The 20,313-nt window shown below is 46.7% G+C and overlaps 1 protein-coding gene across 1 annotated transcript in view; it reads left to right on the forward strand.

Moving 5' to 3' along the window:
* Positions 1-20,313, forward strand: part of TMEM132B (transmembrane protein 132B) — a 2,267,570-nt gene that overhangs the window by 1,639,851 nt on the left and 607,406 nt on the right. The window contains exon 5 of the mRNA XM_069620122.1: positions 7,865-8,008. Coding sequence (XP_069476223.1) covers positions 7,865-8,008 — 144 coding nt within the window. The remainder of the gene's footprint in view (positions 1-7,864; positions 8,009-20,313) is intronic.

Here is a 20,313-nt window from a genome sequence, read left to right on the forward strand (position 1 = left end):
GAAGATACAATGCAATCTTCATCTGGAGCTTTATGAACAGGCCTTTTTTTCTGTCTTGCACCACGTGTGAGGAGACCATGATTTTGTCCATCTTGCCCTTGTTTTTAATGATATTTGAATCAATTACACCGCGTGCTATTAGTCACTTGGCCTCTGGAGACTTGGCTGCTTCATCTTGCATATGCTTTCTGTGTTTTTAATTGTACAATATTAGACACTCGCAAATGTTCTCTCCTTTGCTTAATCTAGGAGAGATATGTCCTGTGTACATGGCTTATCCTCTCTGACTCCTTTTGTGCCTTGCAGTTGCTCTTGCTGCAGCATGCTTGAACCTTAGCCAAACATATAATTTCTGTTCAAGCACAAATTTGTATTCCAGTGCCTTTCAGCTCTGCAGCCTTGGTCTCTCTCCTTCTGGCTTCTGGCTTACTATTATACAGAATCAACGTCCTGTTTCTTCTCATGGCTGCTTTACCCATGTACTGCCGCAAGCTTCTATATATCTTTACTACCTTGTGTTTCGGCATATATGCATCTACTGCATCCCTTCTTACTTGTCTTCTCAGTGTATATGATTTCTTCGTATTTGCATATATGTTCCCTTCAGTCACATCTTCATTCTTTAAGTATTCGTATATCATTTCAGTGTGCCATTGTGTATTCTCTGTATAATGTGACTCTACACTTATCTGTCTTCACTTGTAGCTCTTCTATGTTCAGTAGTGTCTGTAGACTTCCTTCTACTACTTCAGCTCGAGGGTACAATTGATCTGGTTGTCTGAGTGCACAATGTCTTTCATAGCTTCGATGCAATATTGGGATGATAACTGGTGACATACGCAGTGTCTTCTTGCTGTTCTTACAATATGATGGAGGTGAGGGGTGGGCTCTATAGATGATGTGTACATCTTCCTCTCTACATTCCCCCCTCTGGTCAAGTCCTCAACCACCACCTCCTCAATTCTCTTCACCTTTTCTTCACACTAGGTCTTCGGAATCCATATCTTTGTCACCCCCTCACGTGACCTGCATTTTTTATGTGCTCATCCACACTCCAGGTCATATGGCAACACTCCCCAGTCCGGTGACAGAAAACCCAATATCCTACATAGTTCTTATGATCCTTGGGATAATAAAACATTGTTCCTGGGGCTGCCCGTGCACTTCCTTTCAGGTGCTCATGGGTGGTGCTTTCAGCATGTGCGTGCTCATCAGTTACAGCTTTCACATTGATCATTATCTTCATCCCAATAACTTTCTTTGCTGTCTTCTTGCACTGTCCTTTGATTATTATTATAAGACAGAATCCCAGCAAGACCAACCCTAGTATTGCTCCAAGCAGTTTGAAAGCATTCTCCAGCCAGGTTGGAACCCAAGAGAACAGGGATGAAAACCAGTCTTTGGGCCTCATTATAACCCTGGCGCTCCTGTAATGAAGGTGCGGTACGGGACTGGCACCCTTCATTACGGGAGCGCCGATTACGAGGATCCCTTTGCGGGACCCGCCAAGGACGCCTGGTAAAACCAGGCGTCCTTGGCGGGTCCCACAAGGGGAAGAGGGAGCTAATAACGGGCCGTTGTTGATGGCGCTGTTATTAGCTCCCTCCACATTCCCATTGAGCCCTATGGGGGCTCAAATGGGAATGGGGATGGGTTCCTGCAAGGAGGAATTACCAGGTCTTCCAATGTCGGAATGACCCGGTAATTCTTCATTGCAGGAACCCGGTATTGGAGCTCGGTATGGAGGCAGCCATGGCACTAATAGCACCATGGCTACCTTCATACTTGTAATGAGGCCCTTGGTCTTCAGTTTAATTTACTTCTTCCGCCATTTTCGTAAGTAGAGTTGACAGCATAGTTATTGCATCTGTCAGGGTTCCATTTCCTCCATCATGGGCAAGTATGTATGTACAGCAAGAAGGCCCGATCTCGGCGCACAAACCTCCTTCCATTGCTGTAATTAAGTCCAGGACCTACCTGTTCGGGAGGGTCATACGTCTGATGCCCCTCAAGTATTCTCTAATCACATTAAATCCTTTCATTGGTGTGTTAATTGTTTGTAGCAGCTCCCACCGGGTGATTTGTAACTACTTGGCATTCACTGCAGTTTGAATTTCTGGCATGAACATGGCTGTAAATATCACTGCCGTCCTACTGAACAATTTGTGCTCACCTGGAATGTCATAATAAATGTCTATTGATTTTTCCAAAAAATAGTTCTCTCTCTTCTATTGGATGATGTTGAGCAACCTTTTCTTCATTTGGTGTACATCTATTTTCTGAAAACCGTCGCTATGAAGATCCCTTTGGGGAATCACCAATGCAGGAACACGTATGATTACTCTAGAGCATATTCCTCCCCAGTTCTTAGGCAGCTACTTTTAAGCTTTTGATCAACAGGCCCAATAGTGGACCATTAGCACTCCAGTTCCTCCATTCATTCCTGGTACATCAATTATTTGCTTGCATCCTTTATTTTCTCTAACTCAAGTCACACCAGGGGCAGCTCGTTAATGAGAGCATTAGGGCTGGAGCCCCTCCTTTCCTTCCCTGGCCTGTCTCCCCTGTATCAGGCTTTGCTTCTGAAAGGCAGATTTGCAGAGCCAGCCAATGACTGAGTGTCTGTGCTGTCATGTAGTGCATGTGGGGTTGGAAGGGTGCTTCTATGAACAGCCCTCCTCCCCCAGTGCCACATGCACAAATTGGATGGCTGGGTGTCCCTGAGTAGCAGATGTGCAAAATCACATCTTAGCGGGGCGATTCAAGGCCTTGCCCCGTATTGACTCCATCAACACAGGGCGAGGCCTTAAATCGCTTGACCCCGCCCTCTATCCTTGCCTATCATTAGTTGGGGCGGGGTCAGGAACTGCTGATCCCACCTCAGAATCATGTGAGGGGCAATGACAAAGGGCGGGGAATGGGCCAAAATAGGGGCACACCTTCTGTGCCGTGTGGACGCCACAAGGCAGCAACAATAGCCCCAGGTAAGTCAGTCCTCAACTTCTCAGGGGGTCACTACTAAGTTACTAAAATATGCATCGCAGCCTCATGGTACTGTTAGTACTCCTTTGATCCCTTCCTACTGTACTGTACTTATCTTGAAAGTCTGACCTCTATGTATTCTATGATCCCATCCTATTGTATTTATTGTGAAGGTCAGTCCTCTCTGTAACCCAGGTCGACCCTTCCGCTATTTGCTTATGGATGTCCTCTTATGTAATTCTGCTTTTGTGTAACATGTTAAGTTCTCCAGCTTCCAGTTACCAAATAATGTAGTTTTAAGTTTTAAATTTCCCAGACTCCCTCAGCCCAGGGGAGCCCTGGAAACTTAAAGCAAAAATCATGACAATTACAATACAATTATCTGCCACAATTCTATAATGATCTCGGGTTCTCCAATGTCATAGAACTGGGGCAGAGTATGATTTTCGTCATTGGCTCTAGTTTCCTGGTCAGGCCGCTGCAATGGGGCCTTGCAGTGCCATCATCACTCTCAGCAGATTTTCATTGGTTTCGTTGTTGTTCCCAAAGTCCCGGAAACGAAAACAAAACTAATGAAAAATGCGAATGGCAGGCCCGGGTTCAGGCTCCAGGGGAGGCTGAGGCTCAAGATTGGCCTTCTGATGCCCGGGAGTGGCAACTTTGTTAGTTCACGAGAGCGAGCTCTCACTCTTCTCTCCAGCGCCCTCTCTCCCACTATCTCTCGAGTCCATTAGGATGTGTGAGTCTTCCTTGCAAGCGCACTTTTATTTGCAGAGTTTGGTAATCAATTGTGTAGGTGTGACTGTCTGGAACTTACATTCTGGCTTCTCAGCGCTACAGGTGGGCAGCTGAGGACTGATTTGTTACCAGTTCTGGATCTCTAGATTCTGGGTCGGATTTCAGATGACTTTTCAGGTGGGCCAATCAGAAGTTGCAATTAAGACTTTGGTCCTGGATTTCGGTGGAACGTGTGGTAAATAACGGTGTCCGTTTCCTCTTCGTAGCCTGGTCTCATGCTCCGTCTCAATATCAGCCATGTAAAATCGCCTGATTCGATGCTCCGAGGCAGGAGCAAGATGTATTCTGTTAGCGGGGTGTCTGTCGCAGGCTTTGTGGAGTGCCAATACTCACCATGTCCTGTTGGGCCACGCCACCCCCAGCTGGACCAGACCATGCATGAACTGTGCAGGCAAAGGGGGAGCAATGGGGAGAAGGAAGGCGCCATCCTTTGTTAAAATTGCAATGCTGTTCATGGCAAGGTTACATATGACGCAGGGAAGAGGGCTCATGCCGCTAAGATGACTCTGCCACTTGCTGTGATCAGGTCGCAGGTTCGAATCCCGGCAAGGCCTACTCATCTTCCCATCCTTCCAAGTCGCTAAATGAGTACCAATTTTCAATTGGGTAATAATAGTAATGTATGTAAATATGTTATATGTAAAGCGCTTTAGATTAAAGTTCTATATAAAAAAGGAATTATTATTGTAACACGCATTGGCTTTTAGACAAACGAGGGCGATGACCGAGGGTCAGAGCTGTGCAAGGAAAGGTGGTGAAACGTTATGTTGTATACATTACAGACTACCAGATGTTTGGAAGGATAATTGGACGGATAGAGCACCGTTTTTCTTTTTATACATAAATTGCCTTACTGCCACACGTGGTTTACCGTGTTATTCTAGTATCGACGGTACATGGTTAATGAATATGATTAAAGAGCAATTTAAGTAGCTCTAAGGTCATGTCTTAGTGGTCACAACCCTCGTACCCAAAAAACAATAATGATTTGGACAAAAATATATATTGGCTTTTGGGGCAGGACAGAATGTTCAAGAATGCAGTGTTGTCCCATAGAACGTAATTACTCATGTTCATGGTTTTTGGAAATACAGAGGCAACAGCTGCAGTCTCACTGCTTTTCTGTATGTTCGGAATCCTATGTTTGTGTTTAATTAGTGGCCCAGAACCTGGAGTATTGCAATAAATACTCCATTCTTCTTCTTAAGAACTGCTTGTAACACCAATACATGTGTAGTCTTTTCATTTGAAAACGGTACTGTAAAATGCACACTTGCAACCCTTTTTTTCAAAGTTTTCTTGGAGGATGAACCAACTTTATAGTCCCCCTTGATTGGTTCAGGCTCCCTCATTACGCTCGGTCGCATATCGGGGAGAAATATTTACACCCCTCCAGTTAAATCATTCACCGGCCGCCACTGTGTCACACCCCCGTTTCTGAAGCCCAGTGTTGCATTCTTCATTGGCAATGTGGAAACCGGTCCTGCTTCATTTTCCGCTCATGTTAATAATTTCAAATACTTGGCCCATTCCTTCAGGCAGTCATCATTCACTATGTGCACTATTTTCACTGTGGCCGTCATCAGTGAACAGTGAGCACGATAACTGGCTATTTCACCTGACCTGCAGTGAAGAAAGGCCTCTGAACTGAATCCTGAGTGTCTCGTGAATGCCTGATACCACCCCAGCATGACGGCAAACACCACTATTGTATCTCAACCTCCTGTGACTGAACACAGGGGGGTTGAGAAACAAAAGCAACACACCACGTTTGGGTGGACCCGTGGGAAATGCTTGCGTCCTACAGCTTAGAGGACTTTGTGTGCTGTCCCTCTTTTATTGATGGTGTTGGGCTCATGGACTAAGGCGTTGCATTACCACTGAACATCTCCTCCGAGCAGCCACGTGATGGGCCCTTTTACCACTGATTCCTGATGAGTAAACCATTCACCCATAGACGCTGGACTGTGAGCTCTGCTCTTAATGCAACGCAGTGTTGCCCACAGCTGGACATCGCCAGTCCTAAGAATTCTCAGTCCTCAGCCCAGCTAGATACCTACCTATCTGTGGTGTAGCGCTGCCCTGCATGTCCAAGGGAAGGGATTTACAAACAACAGGAGTGGCTGCTCCTTAAATTCATATTCATAACCCTCTTTCTTATTCTAGTGGGGGTGGTGACAGCTTAATACTTTTCATTTATTTTACTATCCGTATCATTGCTAAAGTAAATTTCTGTGCCTTTTTTCATATATATATATATATATATATATATATATATATATATATATATATATATATATATATCTGTGAAAAACTTTAGATAAGAGACAGTTAAGGTGATCAGATTTAACACAACAAAACCCTTGAAATTCATCAGATGTGGGAAGTGATGACCCGCTTATCTCAGCATCCCCCTGTCAATGCCCCCCCTGATGGAATTGTATGTGTTATTGTGACTCCCTCTGTTCCAATATGTACGTGCTCATGAGCTTTGCAACACAGGGACACCGAGATAAGGTGATCAACTCTTCCCACATCTGCAGAATTTCAATGGTTTTGTTCTGTTTAATTAAAAATGATTCCCCATCCTCACAGGAGTACATGTGCCCCTCTCCTCTTTCTTTGGTCCCTCCTCTCACCTTAATTGTTTTCTCCTCCCTGATCCTCTCCCATCACCCTCTATCACTCTGCTGTTTGTGTGATGCAGTTTCTTTTCAGAGCGCGTCTTACATCATTGCCACGGTCATCTCATGAGATTCAACAGGTATTCTCACGAGAAGCTGAAAATGTTTGAACTGTAACTGGACCCCCAGCCAACCCACAACTTCCCAACATCACATGGTGCACTATATCGCCCTCCCCACCACTATCCTGGTGTGATTACATCCTTTTTCATCCTTTAAGTAACTTTTTGAGCACTTTTAATTTTCGGCATTCCCTACTATTATTGTGGGAATCGGTTGCAACAAGCAAAACAAAATGGTGGCTTTTCATTCCTGCAAAGCACCATGGGAGGTATATAATTATTTAAGGAAGCAGGGGAAACCCCCTTCTCCATCAAATATTTGAAAACCAACTTGACGGATTTACCCCAAACCAATCAAGGAAATTAAGTCCACTTTTTGTGCCAACGTTGTTTTCTTTATGGAGCAAATGCGTCCAGCGATTTCCTAGATATTGTGCTTTTTCATTAGGAAAATGAACATGGGTACAAGCTGAAAACAGCAGAAATGAAGGGGAGTTGGCAGAAAACTGCATGTGTTTGCTGATGACAAATCTTTTTTTAGAAAATGTCTTCCAAATGCATCCAGCAAATGAAAAGTTATTAGCAATGTAATTGTGAGAAATGTCTATGTGCAAGGGTGTCACCATAACTTGTGGTGACTGTCTCCCTTTAAAATATAAATATATTAATATATTCTATAATAAACTGCCGAGACTCTATTTATTGAAATTGCTTTTGTGTGCCACACTGCAATCTGAGGCCACCCACCCATCTCGACCTACACAGTAGATAGCCTGTGAGTTCAACCTCGCTACCAAACTGTGAGCCAGGTGATGATGTGAATGTCCTTGTTTGGCCTTCGAGTGAGCCCAAGGGGTGGGGGGGGCACTGTTGGGGCTTCCCAAACCTTATTTTGTTTTTTAGACCACATTCTGGTCTCTCGGCCATATTATCCTTTTTTTCAGGCTGCAGGGGTTTGTGTGATTGTTCTGCGATGCGCCTCATAACATGTGACTGTGCAAACAGAAGCTTAACGCAATGCCTCCACCCTCATCTTTCACAATGTGTGGCAATTCAAGGCATTCGCTCGGGCCCTTAACTAGGGCGGTCCACCTCCTTGTATTATATTGCCTCAGTATAGCGCTCGCATTCTCCGAGTACTCCACTGTTCTTCTGCCCATCACCACCTCCGCCCCTAAACCCCCCATTCTACTGCAAGACGATGAACAACTGCAGGTCATTTACCCCCCGAGGGCAGTAAGTCCTTTTCCGTTGCCTAGCCCTCAATGTGTGTGTGGGATTTTCAGTTTCTTGTGCTCACAGACCCGGTGCTTAGCCGTTGTTGTCTCTCTTGTGTAGGAAACAGAGGTCCTGAACACAGCGATCCTCACGGGGAAGGCGGTGTCGGTTCCGGTGAAGGTGGTCGCAGTTCAGGAGGATGGCGCTGTGGTCGACGTGTCCAGATCCACCGAGTGCACATCTGCTGATGAGACCGTCCTGAAGGTAAGTCAAACTCACCCTAACCTGATGACTTGGTCTAACATGGATGCTCAGTTCCTTCTGAAGAGAGTCTGTGCTTGAATATAGAGAATCTGCATTCTGAGCGCTTTGAAACACTCTCATGTGTGTATAAGCGCTATATGCATAAACTATCCATACGTACATCAGCAGTTGGGAAACGGTGGCACTCCAGAGGCAATCATTTCATTAACAGTCCCTCATCTGGAAGCAAGGCACAGAAATGTATTTCCGTTTTTAGTTGGAAGAGATCCTAGTAAACAGACGAGGATGTGGGTTATAGTGACGGTATTTAGAATGAAGCAAATGCGAGGATCGAATACTCAGGATTTAGAATAAGCTCACATTGCTAGTGATGCAGTGGCGGCCCTGTGCACCATTGCCGATAGAGCGTGGGGCCCCCAGCCGGCCGCTTCATTCATATCCTTATATCAGGCATCTTGGTGACAGCTGTGTGGGCATGGCATTACATGACAGACTGCCCCCTAGACCAGGGGGCAGTCTGTCATGTAACTGGCACATGCTTTTGTTTACATTGCCTCCTCCGTTCTGGAGGGTAAACTGGCAAATAAAGACAATGGAATTGGTCATGCAAAGCATGAGGGCTTCATTCTTGACAGATCATTGATGTCAGGCGTCTGTTCAGACCCCTGTCAGCATTGCTCTTTGATCTGTGTTATCAAAACCACACATATCTGAAATCCACTCGGCATGTATGGACCAGAGGAAATAAACGGTAGGCCAGGTGAGTGAACTTAGAGGTTGCTGAGTGCTTGCATATGGCGCTAGTGAATTTTTGGTAGAGGTTTGGGATGGGTGTTGAATGGATTTAGTGGTTGGATATGGGTTTCTACCACCCAATATGTCACATGGTATTTAGAGAGGTAGCCTGCTCTATCAGGTCTCCAGAGACGCTTTTAATATGTATATTCTGTAAAGTAATGGCATTTTGTGGAATTATAATGTTAAATTGAAGTCTTTTCTCACCCTATTTTTGAACCCTTCGAGGCCAATGCATACAAGTCATTTGTTTGTATTCTTTCTTTGGAAACAGAATAGTGCTGTAGCGGTGGGGACGGCCTGTGGTTAGATTTAGTGCAGTCCATGTGCTTGTGACAGCACTTGCTCTGTGCTGATCATGGTGCAGTGGTGAAGTGGTCTGAAAGTGAGTACCCCCTCCACCCCCCATACGCAATACACAAATGGTGGGGTAGAATGGTCATTGGTGTCGTAGGTCTCTGCATGGGTAACACGCAAGAACGGTGGGATACAATGATCAGTGGTGTCGTAGGTCTCTGCATGGGTAACACACGAACGGTGTGATAGAATGATCAGTGGTGTCGTAGGTCTCTGCATGGGTAACACGCGAGAACGGTGGGATACAATGATCAGTGGTGTCGTAGGTCTCTGCATGGGTAACACACGAACGGTGTGATAGAATGATCAGTGGTGTCGTAGGTCTCTGCATGGGTAACACGCGAGAACGGTGGGATACAATGATCAGTGGTGTCGTAGGTCCCTGCATGGGTAACACATGAACGGTGTGATAGAATGATCAGTGGTGTCGTCGGTCTCTGCATGGGTAACACACGAACGGTGTGATAGAATGATCAGTGGTGTCGTAGGTCTCTGCATGGGTAACACACGAGAACGGTGGGATAGAATGATCAGTGGTGTCGTAGGTCTCTGCATGGGAAACACACGAGAACGGTGGGATAGAATGATCAGTGGTGTCGTAGGTCTCTGCATGGGTAACACACGAACGGTGTGATAGAATGATCAGTGGTGTCATAGGTCTCTGCATGGGTAACACAGGAACGGTGGGATAGAATGATCAGTGGTGTCGTAGGTCTCTGCATGGGTAACACAGGAACAGTGGGATAGAATTATCAGTGGTGTCGTAGGTCTCTGCATGGGTAACACATGCGAACGGTGTGATAGAATGATCAGTGGTGTCGTAGGTCTCTGCATGGGTAACACAGGAACGGTGTGATAGAATGATCAGTGGTGTCGTAGGTCTCTGCATGGGAAACATGCAAGAATGGTGGGATAGAATGATCAGTGGTGTTGTAGGTCTCTGCATGGGTAACACACGAGAACGGGGGGATAGAATGATCAGTGGTGTCATAGGTCTCTGCATGGGAAACACACGAGAACGGTGGGATAGAATGATCAGTGGTGTCGTAGGTCTCTGCATGGGTAACACACGAACGGTGTGATAGAATGATCAGTGGTGTCATAGGTCTCTGCATGGGTAACACAGGAACGGTGGGATAGAATGATCAGTGGTGTCGTAGGTCTCTGCATGGGTAACACAGGAACAGTGGGATAGAATTATCAGTGGTGTCGTAGGTCTCTGCATGGGTAACACACGCGAACGGTGTGATAGAATGATCAGTGGTGTTGTAGGTCTCTGCATGGGTAACACAGGAACGGTGTGATAGAATGATCAGTGGTGTCGTAGGTCTCTGCATGGGAAACATGCACGAATGGTGGGATAGAATGATCAGTGGTGTCGAAGGTCTCTGCATGGGTAACACACAAACGGTGTGATAGAATGATCAGTGGTGTCGTAGGTCTCTGCATGGGTAACACGCATGAATGGTGGGATAGAATGATCAGTGGTGTCGTAGGTCTCTGCATGGGTAACACAGGAACGGTGTGATAGAATGATCAGTGGTGTCGTAGGTCTCTGCATGGGTAACACACGCGAACGGTGGGATAGAATGATCAGTGGTGTCGTAGGTCTCTGCATGGGTAACACACGAACAGTGGGATAGAATGATCATTGGTGTCGTAGGTCTCTGCATGGGTAACACACGAGAACGGTGGGATAGAATGATCAGTGGTGTTGTAGGTCTCTGCATGGGTAACACACGAGAACGGTGGGATAGAATGATCAGTGGTGTCGTAGGTCTCTGCATGGGTAACACATGAGAACGGTGGGATAGAATGATCAGTGGTGTCGTAGGTCTCTGCATGGGTAACACACGAACGTTGTGATAGAATGATCAGTGGTGTCGTAGGTCTCTGCATGGGTAACATGCAAGAATGGTGGGATAGAATGATCAGTGGTGTCGTAGGTCTCTGCATGGGTAACATGCAAGAACGGTGTGATAGAATGATCAGTGGTGTCGTAGGTCTCTGCATGGGTAACACAGGAACGGTCGGATAGAATGATCAGTGCTGTCGTAGGTCTCTGCATTGGTAATACACGAGAACGGTGGGATAGAATGATCAGTGGTGTCGTAGGTCTCTGCATGGGAAACATGCAAGAATGGTGGGATAGAATGATCAGTGGTGTTGTAGTTCTCTGCATGGGTAACACACGAGAACGGTGGGATAGAATGATCAGTGGTGTCGTAGGTCTCTGCATGGGTAACACACGAACGGTGTGATAGAATGATCAGTGGTGTCATAGGTCTCTGCATGGGTAACACAGGAACGGTGGGATAGAATGATCAGTGGTGTCGTAGGTCTCTGCATGGGTAACACAGGAACAGTGGGATAGAATGATCAGTGGTGTCGTAGGTCTCTGCATGGGAAACATGCAAGAATGGTGGGATAGAATGATCAGTGGTGTCGAAGGTCTCTGCATGGGTAACACACGAACGGTGTGATAGAATGATCAGTGGTGTCGTAGGTCTCTGCATGGGTAACACGCATGAATGGTGGGATAGAATGATCAGTGGTGTCGTAGGTCTCTGCATGGGTAACACAGGAACGGTGGGATAGAATGATCAGTGCTGTCGTAGGTCTCTGCATGGGTAACACAGGAATGGTGGGATAGAATTATCAGTGGTGTCGTAGGTCTCTGCATGGGTAACACACGCGAACGGTGGGATAGAATGATCAGTGGTGTCGTAGGTCTCTGCATGGGTAACACACGAACAGTGGGATAGAATGATCATTGGTGTCGTAGGTCTCTGCATGGGTAACACACGAACAGTGGGATAGAATGATCATTGATGTCGTAGGTCTCTGTATGGGTAACACACGTGAACGGTGGGATAGAATGATCAGTGGTGTCGTAGGTCTCTGCATGGGTAACACACGAACAGTGGGATAGAATGATCATTGGTGTCGTAGGTCTCTGCATGGGTAACACACGAACAGTGGGATAGAATGATCAGTGGTGTCGTAGGTCTCTGCATGGGTAACACAGGAACGGTGGGATAGAATGATCAGTGGTGTCGTCGGTCTCTGTATGGGTAACACAGGAACGGTGGGATAGAATGATCAGTGGTGTCGTAGGTCCCTACATGGGAAACATGCAAGAACGGTGGGATAGAATGATCAGTGGTGTCGTAGGTCTCTGCATGGGTAACACGCATGAATGGTGGGATAGAATGATCAGTGGTGTCGTAGGTCTCTGCATGGGTAACACAGGAACGGTGGGATAGAATGATCAGTGCTGTCGTAGGTCTCTGCATGGGTAACACAGGAACGGTGGGATAGAATTATCAGTGGTGTCGTAGGTCTCTGCATGGGTAACACACGCGAACGGTGGGATAGAATGATCAGTGGTGTCGTAGGTCTCTACATGGGTAACACACGAACAGTGGGATAGAATGATCATTGGTGTCGTAGGTCTCTGCATGGGTAACACACGAACAGTGGGATAGAATGATCATTGGTGTCGTAGGTCTCTGTATGGGTAACACACGCGAACAGTGGGCTGGAATGATCAGTGGTGTCGTAGGTCTCTGCATGGGTAACACACGTGAACGGTGGGATAGAATGATCAGTGGTGTCGTAGGTCTCTGCATGGGTAACAGGAACGGTGGGATAGAATGATCAGTGGTGTCGTAGGTCTCTGCATGGGTAACACAGGAACGGTGGGATAGAATGATCAGTGGTGTCGTAGGTCTCTGCATGGGTAACTCACGCAAACGGTGGGATAGAATGATCAGTGGTGTCGTAGGTCGCTGCATGGGTAACAGGAACGGTGGGATAGAATGATCAGTGGTGTCGTAGGTCTCTGCATGGGTAACACACGAACGGTGTGATAGAATGATCAGTGGTGTCGTAGGTCTCTGCATGGGTAACACGCATGAATGGTGGGATAGAATGATCAGTGGTGTCGTAGGTCTCTGCATGGGTAACACAGGAACGGTGGGATAGAATGATCAGTGCTGTCGTAGGTCTCTGCATGGGTAACACAGGAATGGTGGGATAGAATGATCAGTGGTGTTGTAGGTCTCTGCATGGGTAACACATGCGAACGGTGGGATAGAATGATCAGTGGTGTCGTAGGTCTCTGCATGGGTAACACACAAATGGTGGGATAGAATGATCAGTGGTGTTGTAGGTCTCTGCATGGGTAACACACATGAATGGTGGGATAGAATGATCAGTGGTGTCGTAGGTCTCTGCATGGGTAACACAGGAACGGTGGGATAGAATGATCAGTGCTGTCGTAGGTCTCTGCATGGGTAACACAGGAATGGTGGGATAGAATGATCAGTGGTGTCGTAGGTCTCTGCATGGGTAACACAGGAACGGTGGGATAGAATGATCAGTGGTGTTGTAGGTCTCTGCATTGGTAACACACGAGAACGGTGGGATAGAATGATCAGTGGTGTTGTAGGTCTCTGCATGGGAAACATACGAGAACGGTGGGATAGAATGATCAGTGGTGTCCTAGGTCTCTGCATGGGAAACATGCAAGAAAGGTGGGCTAGAATGATCAGTGGTGTCGTAGGTCTCTGCATGGGTAACACGCGAGAACGGTGGGATAGAATGATCAGTGGTGTTGTAGGTCTCTGCATGGGTAACACACGCGAACGGTGGGATAGAATGATCAGTGGTGTTGTAGGTCTCTGCATGGGTAACACACGCGAACGGTGGGATAGAATGATCAGTGGTGTTGTAGGTCTCTGCATGGGTAACACACAAACGGTGGGATAGAATGATCAGTGGTGTTGTAGGTCTCTGCATGGGTAACACGCGAGAACGGTGGGATACAATGATCAGTGGTGTTGTAGGTCTCTGCATGGGTAACACACGAATGGTGGGATAGAATGATCAGTGGTGTCGTAGGTCTCTGCATGGGTAACTCACGCGAACGGTGGGATAGAATGATCAGTGGCATCGTAGGTCTCTGCATGGGAAACTCACGCGAACGGTGGGATAGAATGATCAGTGGCATCGTAGGTCTCTGCATGGGAAACTCACGCGAACGGTGGGATAGAATGATCAGTGGTATCGTAGTCGTCTGTAAGATGGAGTAGCTTGAGTATGAAACCAGTGCCTTGGGGATCTCTTCCCTCAGGAATATTAGAGCTGTTTTTGAACTCTTGTAGCATCTGTTTCCGGGCTAAGTATTAGGTAATACGTCAAGCATGTCACTGTTTCCCTTACATGTATAGTGATGCTTCTTTACATTAGTTTCGTTATGAAAGGTGTGCTTGATATAGGCTGTGTGGTAAGTCAGAATCAGGAGATGATCAAGGAGCCATTCGGGGTAACTTGTCTCTTTAAATATAAACCTGTCTGTCATGTTGGTTCTTGGCCCTATCCCACAGACAATAAAGAAGCCTAAAGGGAGATCATCAGGGTGTCCTACAATATAAACTCCGTCCATCGTCCAGAAAACCTGGTCTGTCCTGACCACTACACCAGAACAGAAGCTAACATAAGCAAAGTTGGGGCCTCTTGCCCCGTGGGTGAATGGTGGTTGATTTCTGACCTAATGATATGTCTCTGTTTCTCAAGAGGGTTCCTTGATCCCGTTGCCCAGTTCAAACAATTGGGCACCAGAATGTCTCTTTCACCTTTTCATGTACTGTGGGCTTGCTGTAAACCAGTGTCTGGGTTTCTCAGCACTATGTCTGCGGAGCAAACTGGACTGAAATGTGACAAGGCAGAGGGATCCAGGTGTCGAGTCAAAGCCTGAGTTGGTTTGATGCAAATATTCTAGTGGTTCGATATGATGTTCGAAGATGCAATGGACCAACCACATCCGCCGTGGTTAGCTTTTTGTAGGTGGTGTACTCTGCTGGGACTGTGCAGTGACAAAATTGTACGATGAAGCAAACAGACAATAAAGATTCGAAGAGAGTACCAAAAGCAGCACCATGGGTCCTGAATGGTTTAAAGGCTTTGAACGCAGTAGACTCAGGCTTGAGGTTGGTTCAAAGTGGCAGAATTTAGGAATTTAGCTTCTGAGAGGTGCTGAGAGTCCCAATCAAAGGCTCACGGACAAAATAAGCATATTGTCTCATCCTTCCCAGTACAGAGAGGTTATCTGGCACCTACAGGAGTCTTTTCACCTTCTTTGAGGAGCCTGGGTATTGGTACAGCTGGCAGCATGTATGCCTTGGTCCAACAGCTGTCACCCCCAATGTTCACCTCTGCTTTGGAACAAAACTATCTTCACCTCAAAACGAGAGGACTGCCTTCCCAATAGATGGCAAACATTTTCTTCTTGTCTTGATGGAAGTACAAATGAATCAAGGACGGAGTCGGAGACCATTTCCTTATGAAGGCAAAAGGCCACAGGGGTTGCACAAAAGCAGTCAGTGTTGCTTGATGGGTGACCCTTGACTTCTTGCATCATACCCAGAGTGTGTTGACCTGCAGGAAAAGTAGGGGACAGGAAGGAGAGAGAACCCCACTGAAAATCAAAATGGTGAAATCTTCCCTTGGTTTCCTTCTTCTCTATCTGGCTACTCTATCCCCATCACCTGCCCACACCTACAGCTCAAAAGGCACTCTTGTATATGCCATTCTGGATTGAGGATGGCCTTTGTTTTGGATGTGCCTCTTTGAAGCATGGTCCTCAAGAGCAATCCTGCTGAGAGTTTCTTGGGCTGGAGTAGAGGTATTACCCACCTCCCAAAGGACCAACAAACTGCTTCCTTACACATTGCCTTGCTTTCTGAAGGCAAGAAAGGCAATCTGCCCATGAATCCACATAGCCTTTCTATAAGTGACCTCAGCTCTCAGGGTTGAAGTGAGATGATACCAATTTGATGTGGCTGTAATAATTGTGTTCATTATTGGTCAACACTTTAAAACCAGATATATCTGGTTCTTACAGATGACCCTACCACCAGACAGAGTGGCCCACAATGATCATACTTTTGTATCACTGGTGTGTGCAGGAGTTAAATGCTACCTCTGTCTGCAGTGACATTGGTGTTACAGCAGCTGCAAGTGGGGCAAACGGGTCCTTTCAATTTGCCAGGTGCCACCGAAGGACAGGTGCTGCCGATCAGAGGACTGTTGCACCAGTGTACCTGTGTGTACTAGCTTTAGCAAGGAGCTTTATGAGAGGGGGTTCGATTAGCAGACCACCCTTTCTGAGATGGATCACCCGCCTCATTTTATTACACAATAAAAATGAAAAAAGCAATGGCTTCTACACTCTTACCACATGTCAATCTTTCACAGGAGTACAGACTCTAGCACTCACGAGGATCTAGTGAAGATGAGGCTTGATACTTGACACATTTTCCCATCTTCAGGTGTCATCTGTTGCTAGATTATGGATAAGGGTGCCATGGAGCATCTGGTAAGACCTGATACGTGCAGAATCATCGCTTTGTCCGGCTTCATGTGTAGCTAGAGTACAGCCTCAGGCACCCTGGAACATCTGGTGGTGGTAAGACCTGATACTTGCAGAATAATTGCTTCGTCCAGGGCCATGTGTAGCTAGAGTACAGCCTTGGATGCCCTGGAACATCTAGTGGAGGTAAGACCTGATAATTGCAGAATCATCGCTTTGTCCGGCTTCATGTGTAGCTAGAGTACAGCCTCAGGCACCCTGGAACATCTGGTGGTGATAAGACCAGATGCTTGCAGACTCTTCGTTTCATCTGGGTTCACCAGTTACTGGAGTACAGCCTCAGGAACCGGATATAGCACGTGATACTTGCAGAATCATTACTTTTCCCAGCGTCCTCGTTTGGTAGAGTACGGCCTCAGGCACCCAGGAACATCTGGCAGACATAAGACCCGATACTTGCAATCATGGCTTAGTCCAGTGTCATCTATCGGTAGAGTTTGGACTGGGGTCCCCGGCAGTATTTGGTGGAGATAAAAACTGGTATTTGCAGTAATATATCTTTGTCTAGTGTCAACTATTGCAGGAGGACAGCCTCATATGCTAGGCACATCTGGTGGAGGTACGACCTGATACTTGCAGAATCATTACTTCACCCAGAGTAATTCGTTGGTAGAGTGCAGCCACAGGCAACCAGGAACATATGGCAGACATAAGATCTGATACTTGTAGAATCATTGCTTCATCCGGGGTCTCCGGTTGCTAGAGTAAGGCACCTAGGAGCATCTGGTGGAGGTAACAACTGGTACTTGGAGAATCATTGGTTCATCCAGCGTCACCTATTGCTAGAGTATGGCCTCAGGCAAACAGGAGTTACCCAGCGGACATAAGACCTGATACTTGTAGAATCATCGCTTCGTCCGGGGTCACCATTTTCTAGAGTATGGTCTCAGGCATCTAGGAGCATTTGATGGAGGTAAGACATGGTGCTTTCAGAATCATCTCTTTGTCCAGAGTCACCTGTTGCTAGAGTAAGGCAGCAGGCACCTAGGAGCAACTAGTGGACATAACAACTGATACTTGTAGAATCATCACTTCGTCTGAGGTCACCTGTTGCTACAGTATGACCTCAGTCACCTAGCAGCATCTGGTGGAGGTAAAACCTTTTACTTGCAGAATCATCACTTTGTCCGGTATCACCTGTTGCTAGAGTACAGCCTCAGACACCTAGGCGCATCTGCTGGAGGTAAGACCTGGTACTTGCAGAATAATTGCTTCATCTAGCATCACCTGCTGCTTGAGCATGGCCTCAGGTGCCCTGGAGCATCTGGTGGAGGTAAGACGGGATCCTTGCAGAATCATCGCTTTGTCCGGGGTGACCTGTTGCTAGAGTTCATCCTCAGGCACATAGTAGAACACAGTGGAGGTAAGACCTTTTACTTGCAGAATCATTGTATTGTCAGGCATCACCTGTTGCTAGAGTATGGCTTCAGGCACCTAGAAGCATCCTTTGGAAGTAAGACCTGATACTTGGAGAATCATCACCTTGTCTCGTATCACCTGTTGCTAGAGTACGGCTTCAGGCATGTGAGAGCATTTAGTGGAGGTAAGACCTCTTACTTGCAGAATCATTGTATTTCCGGGCATCACCCGTTGCTAGAGTATGGCTTCAGGCACCTAGGAGCATCTTTTGGAGGTAAGAGCTGATACTTGCAGAATCATTGCATTGTCTGGGGTCACCTGTTGCTAGATTACGGCTTCAGGCATGTGGGAGCAGTTAGTGGAGGTAAGACCTGTTACTTGCAGAATCACTGTATTGCCGGGCATCACCTGTTGCTAGAGTATGGCTTCAGGCACCTAGGAGCATCTTTTGGAGGTAAGAGCTGATACTTGCAGAATCATTGCATTGTCCGGGGTCACCTGTTGCTAGAGTACGCCTTCAGGCATGTGGGAGCAGTTAGTGGAGGTAAGACCTGTTACTTGCAGAATCACTGTATTGCCGGGCATCACCTGTTGTTAGTATGGCTTCAGGCACCTAGGAGCATCTTTTGGAGGTAAGACCTGATACTTGCAGAATCATTGCATTGTCCGGGGTCACCTGTTGCTAGAGTACGGCTTCAGGCATGTGGGAGCATTTAGTGGAGGTGAGACCTGTTACTTGCAGAATCACTGTATTGCCGGGCATCACCTGTTGTTAGAGTATGGCTTCAGGTACCTAGGAGCATCTTTTGGAGGTAAGACCTGATACTTGCAGAATCATTGCATTGTCCGGTGCCACCTGTTGCTAGAGTATGGCTTCAGGCACCTAGGAATGTCTGGTGGAGGTAAGACATGATGCATGTAGAATCATCCTTTCGTCCAGGATAACCTGTTGCTATAGTACGGCCTTAGGCACCCTGGAGTATCTGGTAGAGGTATGACATGATTCTTGAGGAATCATCGCTTCGTCCGGGTCACCTGTTGCTAGAGTACGGCTGCAGGCACCTAGGAGCATCTGGTGGAGTTAAGAACTGATAATTGTATAATCTTTACTTCATCTGGCATCACCTGTTTCTAGAGTATGCCCCCAGTCACGTAGGAGCATTTAGTGGAGGTAAGATCTGTTACTTGCAGAATCAGAGTTTTGTCCGGTGTCACCTGTTGCTACAGTGCAGCTTCAGGATCCTAGGAACATCTGGTGGTGGTATGACCTGATACTTGTAGAATCATCTCTTCAGCTGGTATCACCTGTTGCTCGAGTATGCCCTCAGGCATGTAGGAGCATGTAGTGAAGGTAAGACCTGGTACTTGCAGAATTATTGCTGCGTCCAGGGTGACCTGTTGCTAGAGTATGGCCGCAAGCGTTCTGGAGCATCTGTTGGAGGGAAGACGTGGTAATTGCAGAATCATCGCTTTGTCTGGGGTCACCTGTTCTAGAGTATGGCCTCAGGCATGTAGGAGCATTTGGTGGAGGTAAGACCTGATACTTGTAGAATCATCTCTTTGTTTGGCATCACCTGTTGCTAGAGTACTGTAGTGGAGGGATGGGAAAGCCCCAATCAGAAAAAGCAATAGGTCTGGTACAAGGGGAAATACCCACGGCCAAGAAACGGACAAGTAAAAAAATGTGACAAAGCCACTGTTTATTAAGAGATCTCACAAGCAGGGACAGGCATGAACATCTCAGGATTTCCATTGATCTCTCAGCTGGTTACAGGCTTGTCATCAGGTTTTAAAAGGTTATGACATCAGAAATGTCAATTTATTCTACAAAAGCCTAAGGCACACTGGGGTTGGTTAGTGGGCCAAACTACATATAGCATCCATGTGTGGTTACTGTTTTGATTGGATACATATTACCTGGAGGCTCCACCGTTGACCACCTCCTAAATGTTACAAATAAAGATATGTCAGGTTAGTGCATTAAAACTGGTCAATGCAACAAAGTGTGAACTGATGCAGGAGGCAAGTAGGGATTGGTCAGTGAGTGTCTGCTCAGCCTTGATACTTTGGAAGGTTACCAGCACATGAGCACCAATTCAAGGTGATAAGAACGGCCCCAAAGGTGCTGTCTGTGCCAATAAGGTTACCATCCCCAACCCTCACGTCCTTGAGACAGGACTTTTAGCTTTCAACCTGGAATTACTTTGTATCATCGGTCCTGAGCTGGATGAGAACGGAGGTCCCTGTCTGGCTCCCTGTCTGGCTCGAATGAATAACCTTTGTCCTCCTGTCTCACATCACGTGTGCATAGACCACTGCATAGACCACTGGCTTTGGAGTGGGTACGACGTGGTTCTTG

This window comes from Ambystoma mexicanum, chromosome 10 (assembly GCF_040938575.1).
Source record: "Ambystoma mexicanum isolate Mex_15411 chromosome 10, UKY_AmexF1_1, whole genome shotgun sequence".
Lineage (NCBI taxonomy): Eukaryota > Metazoa > Chordata > Amphibia > Caudata > Ambystomatidae > Ambystoma > Ambystoma mexicanum.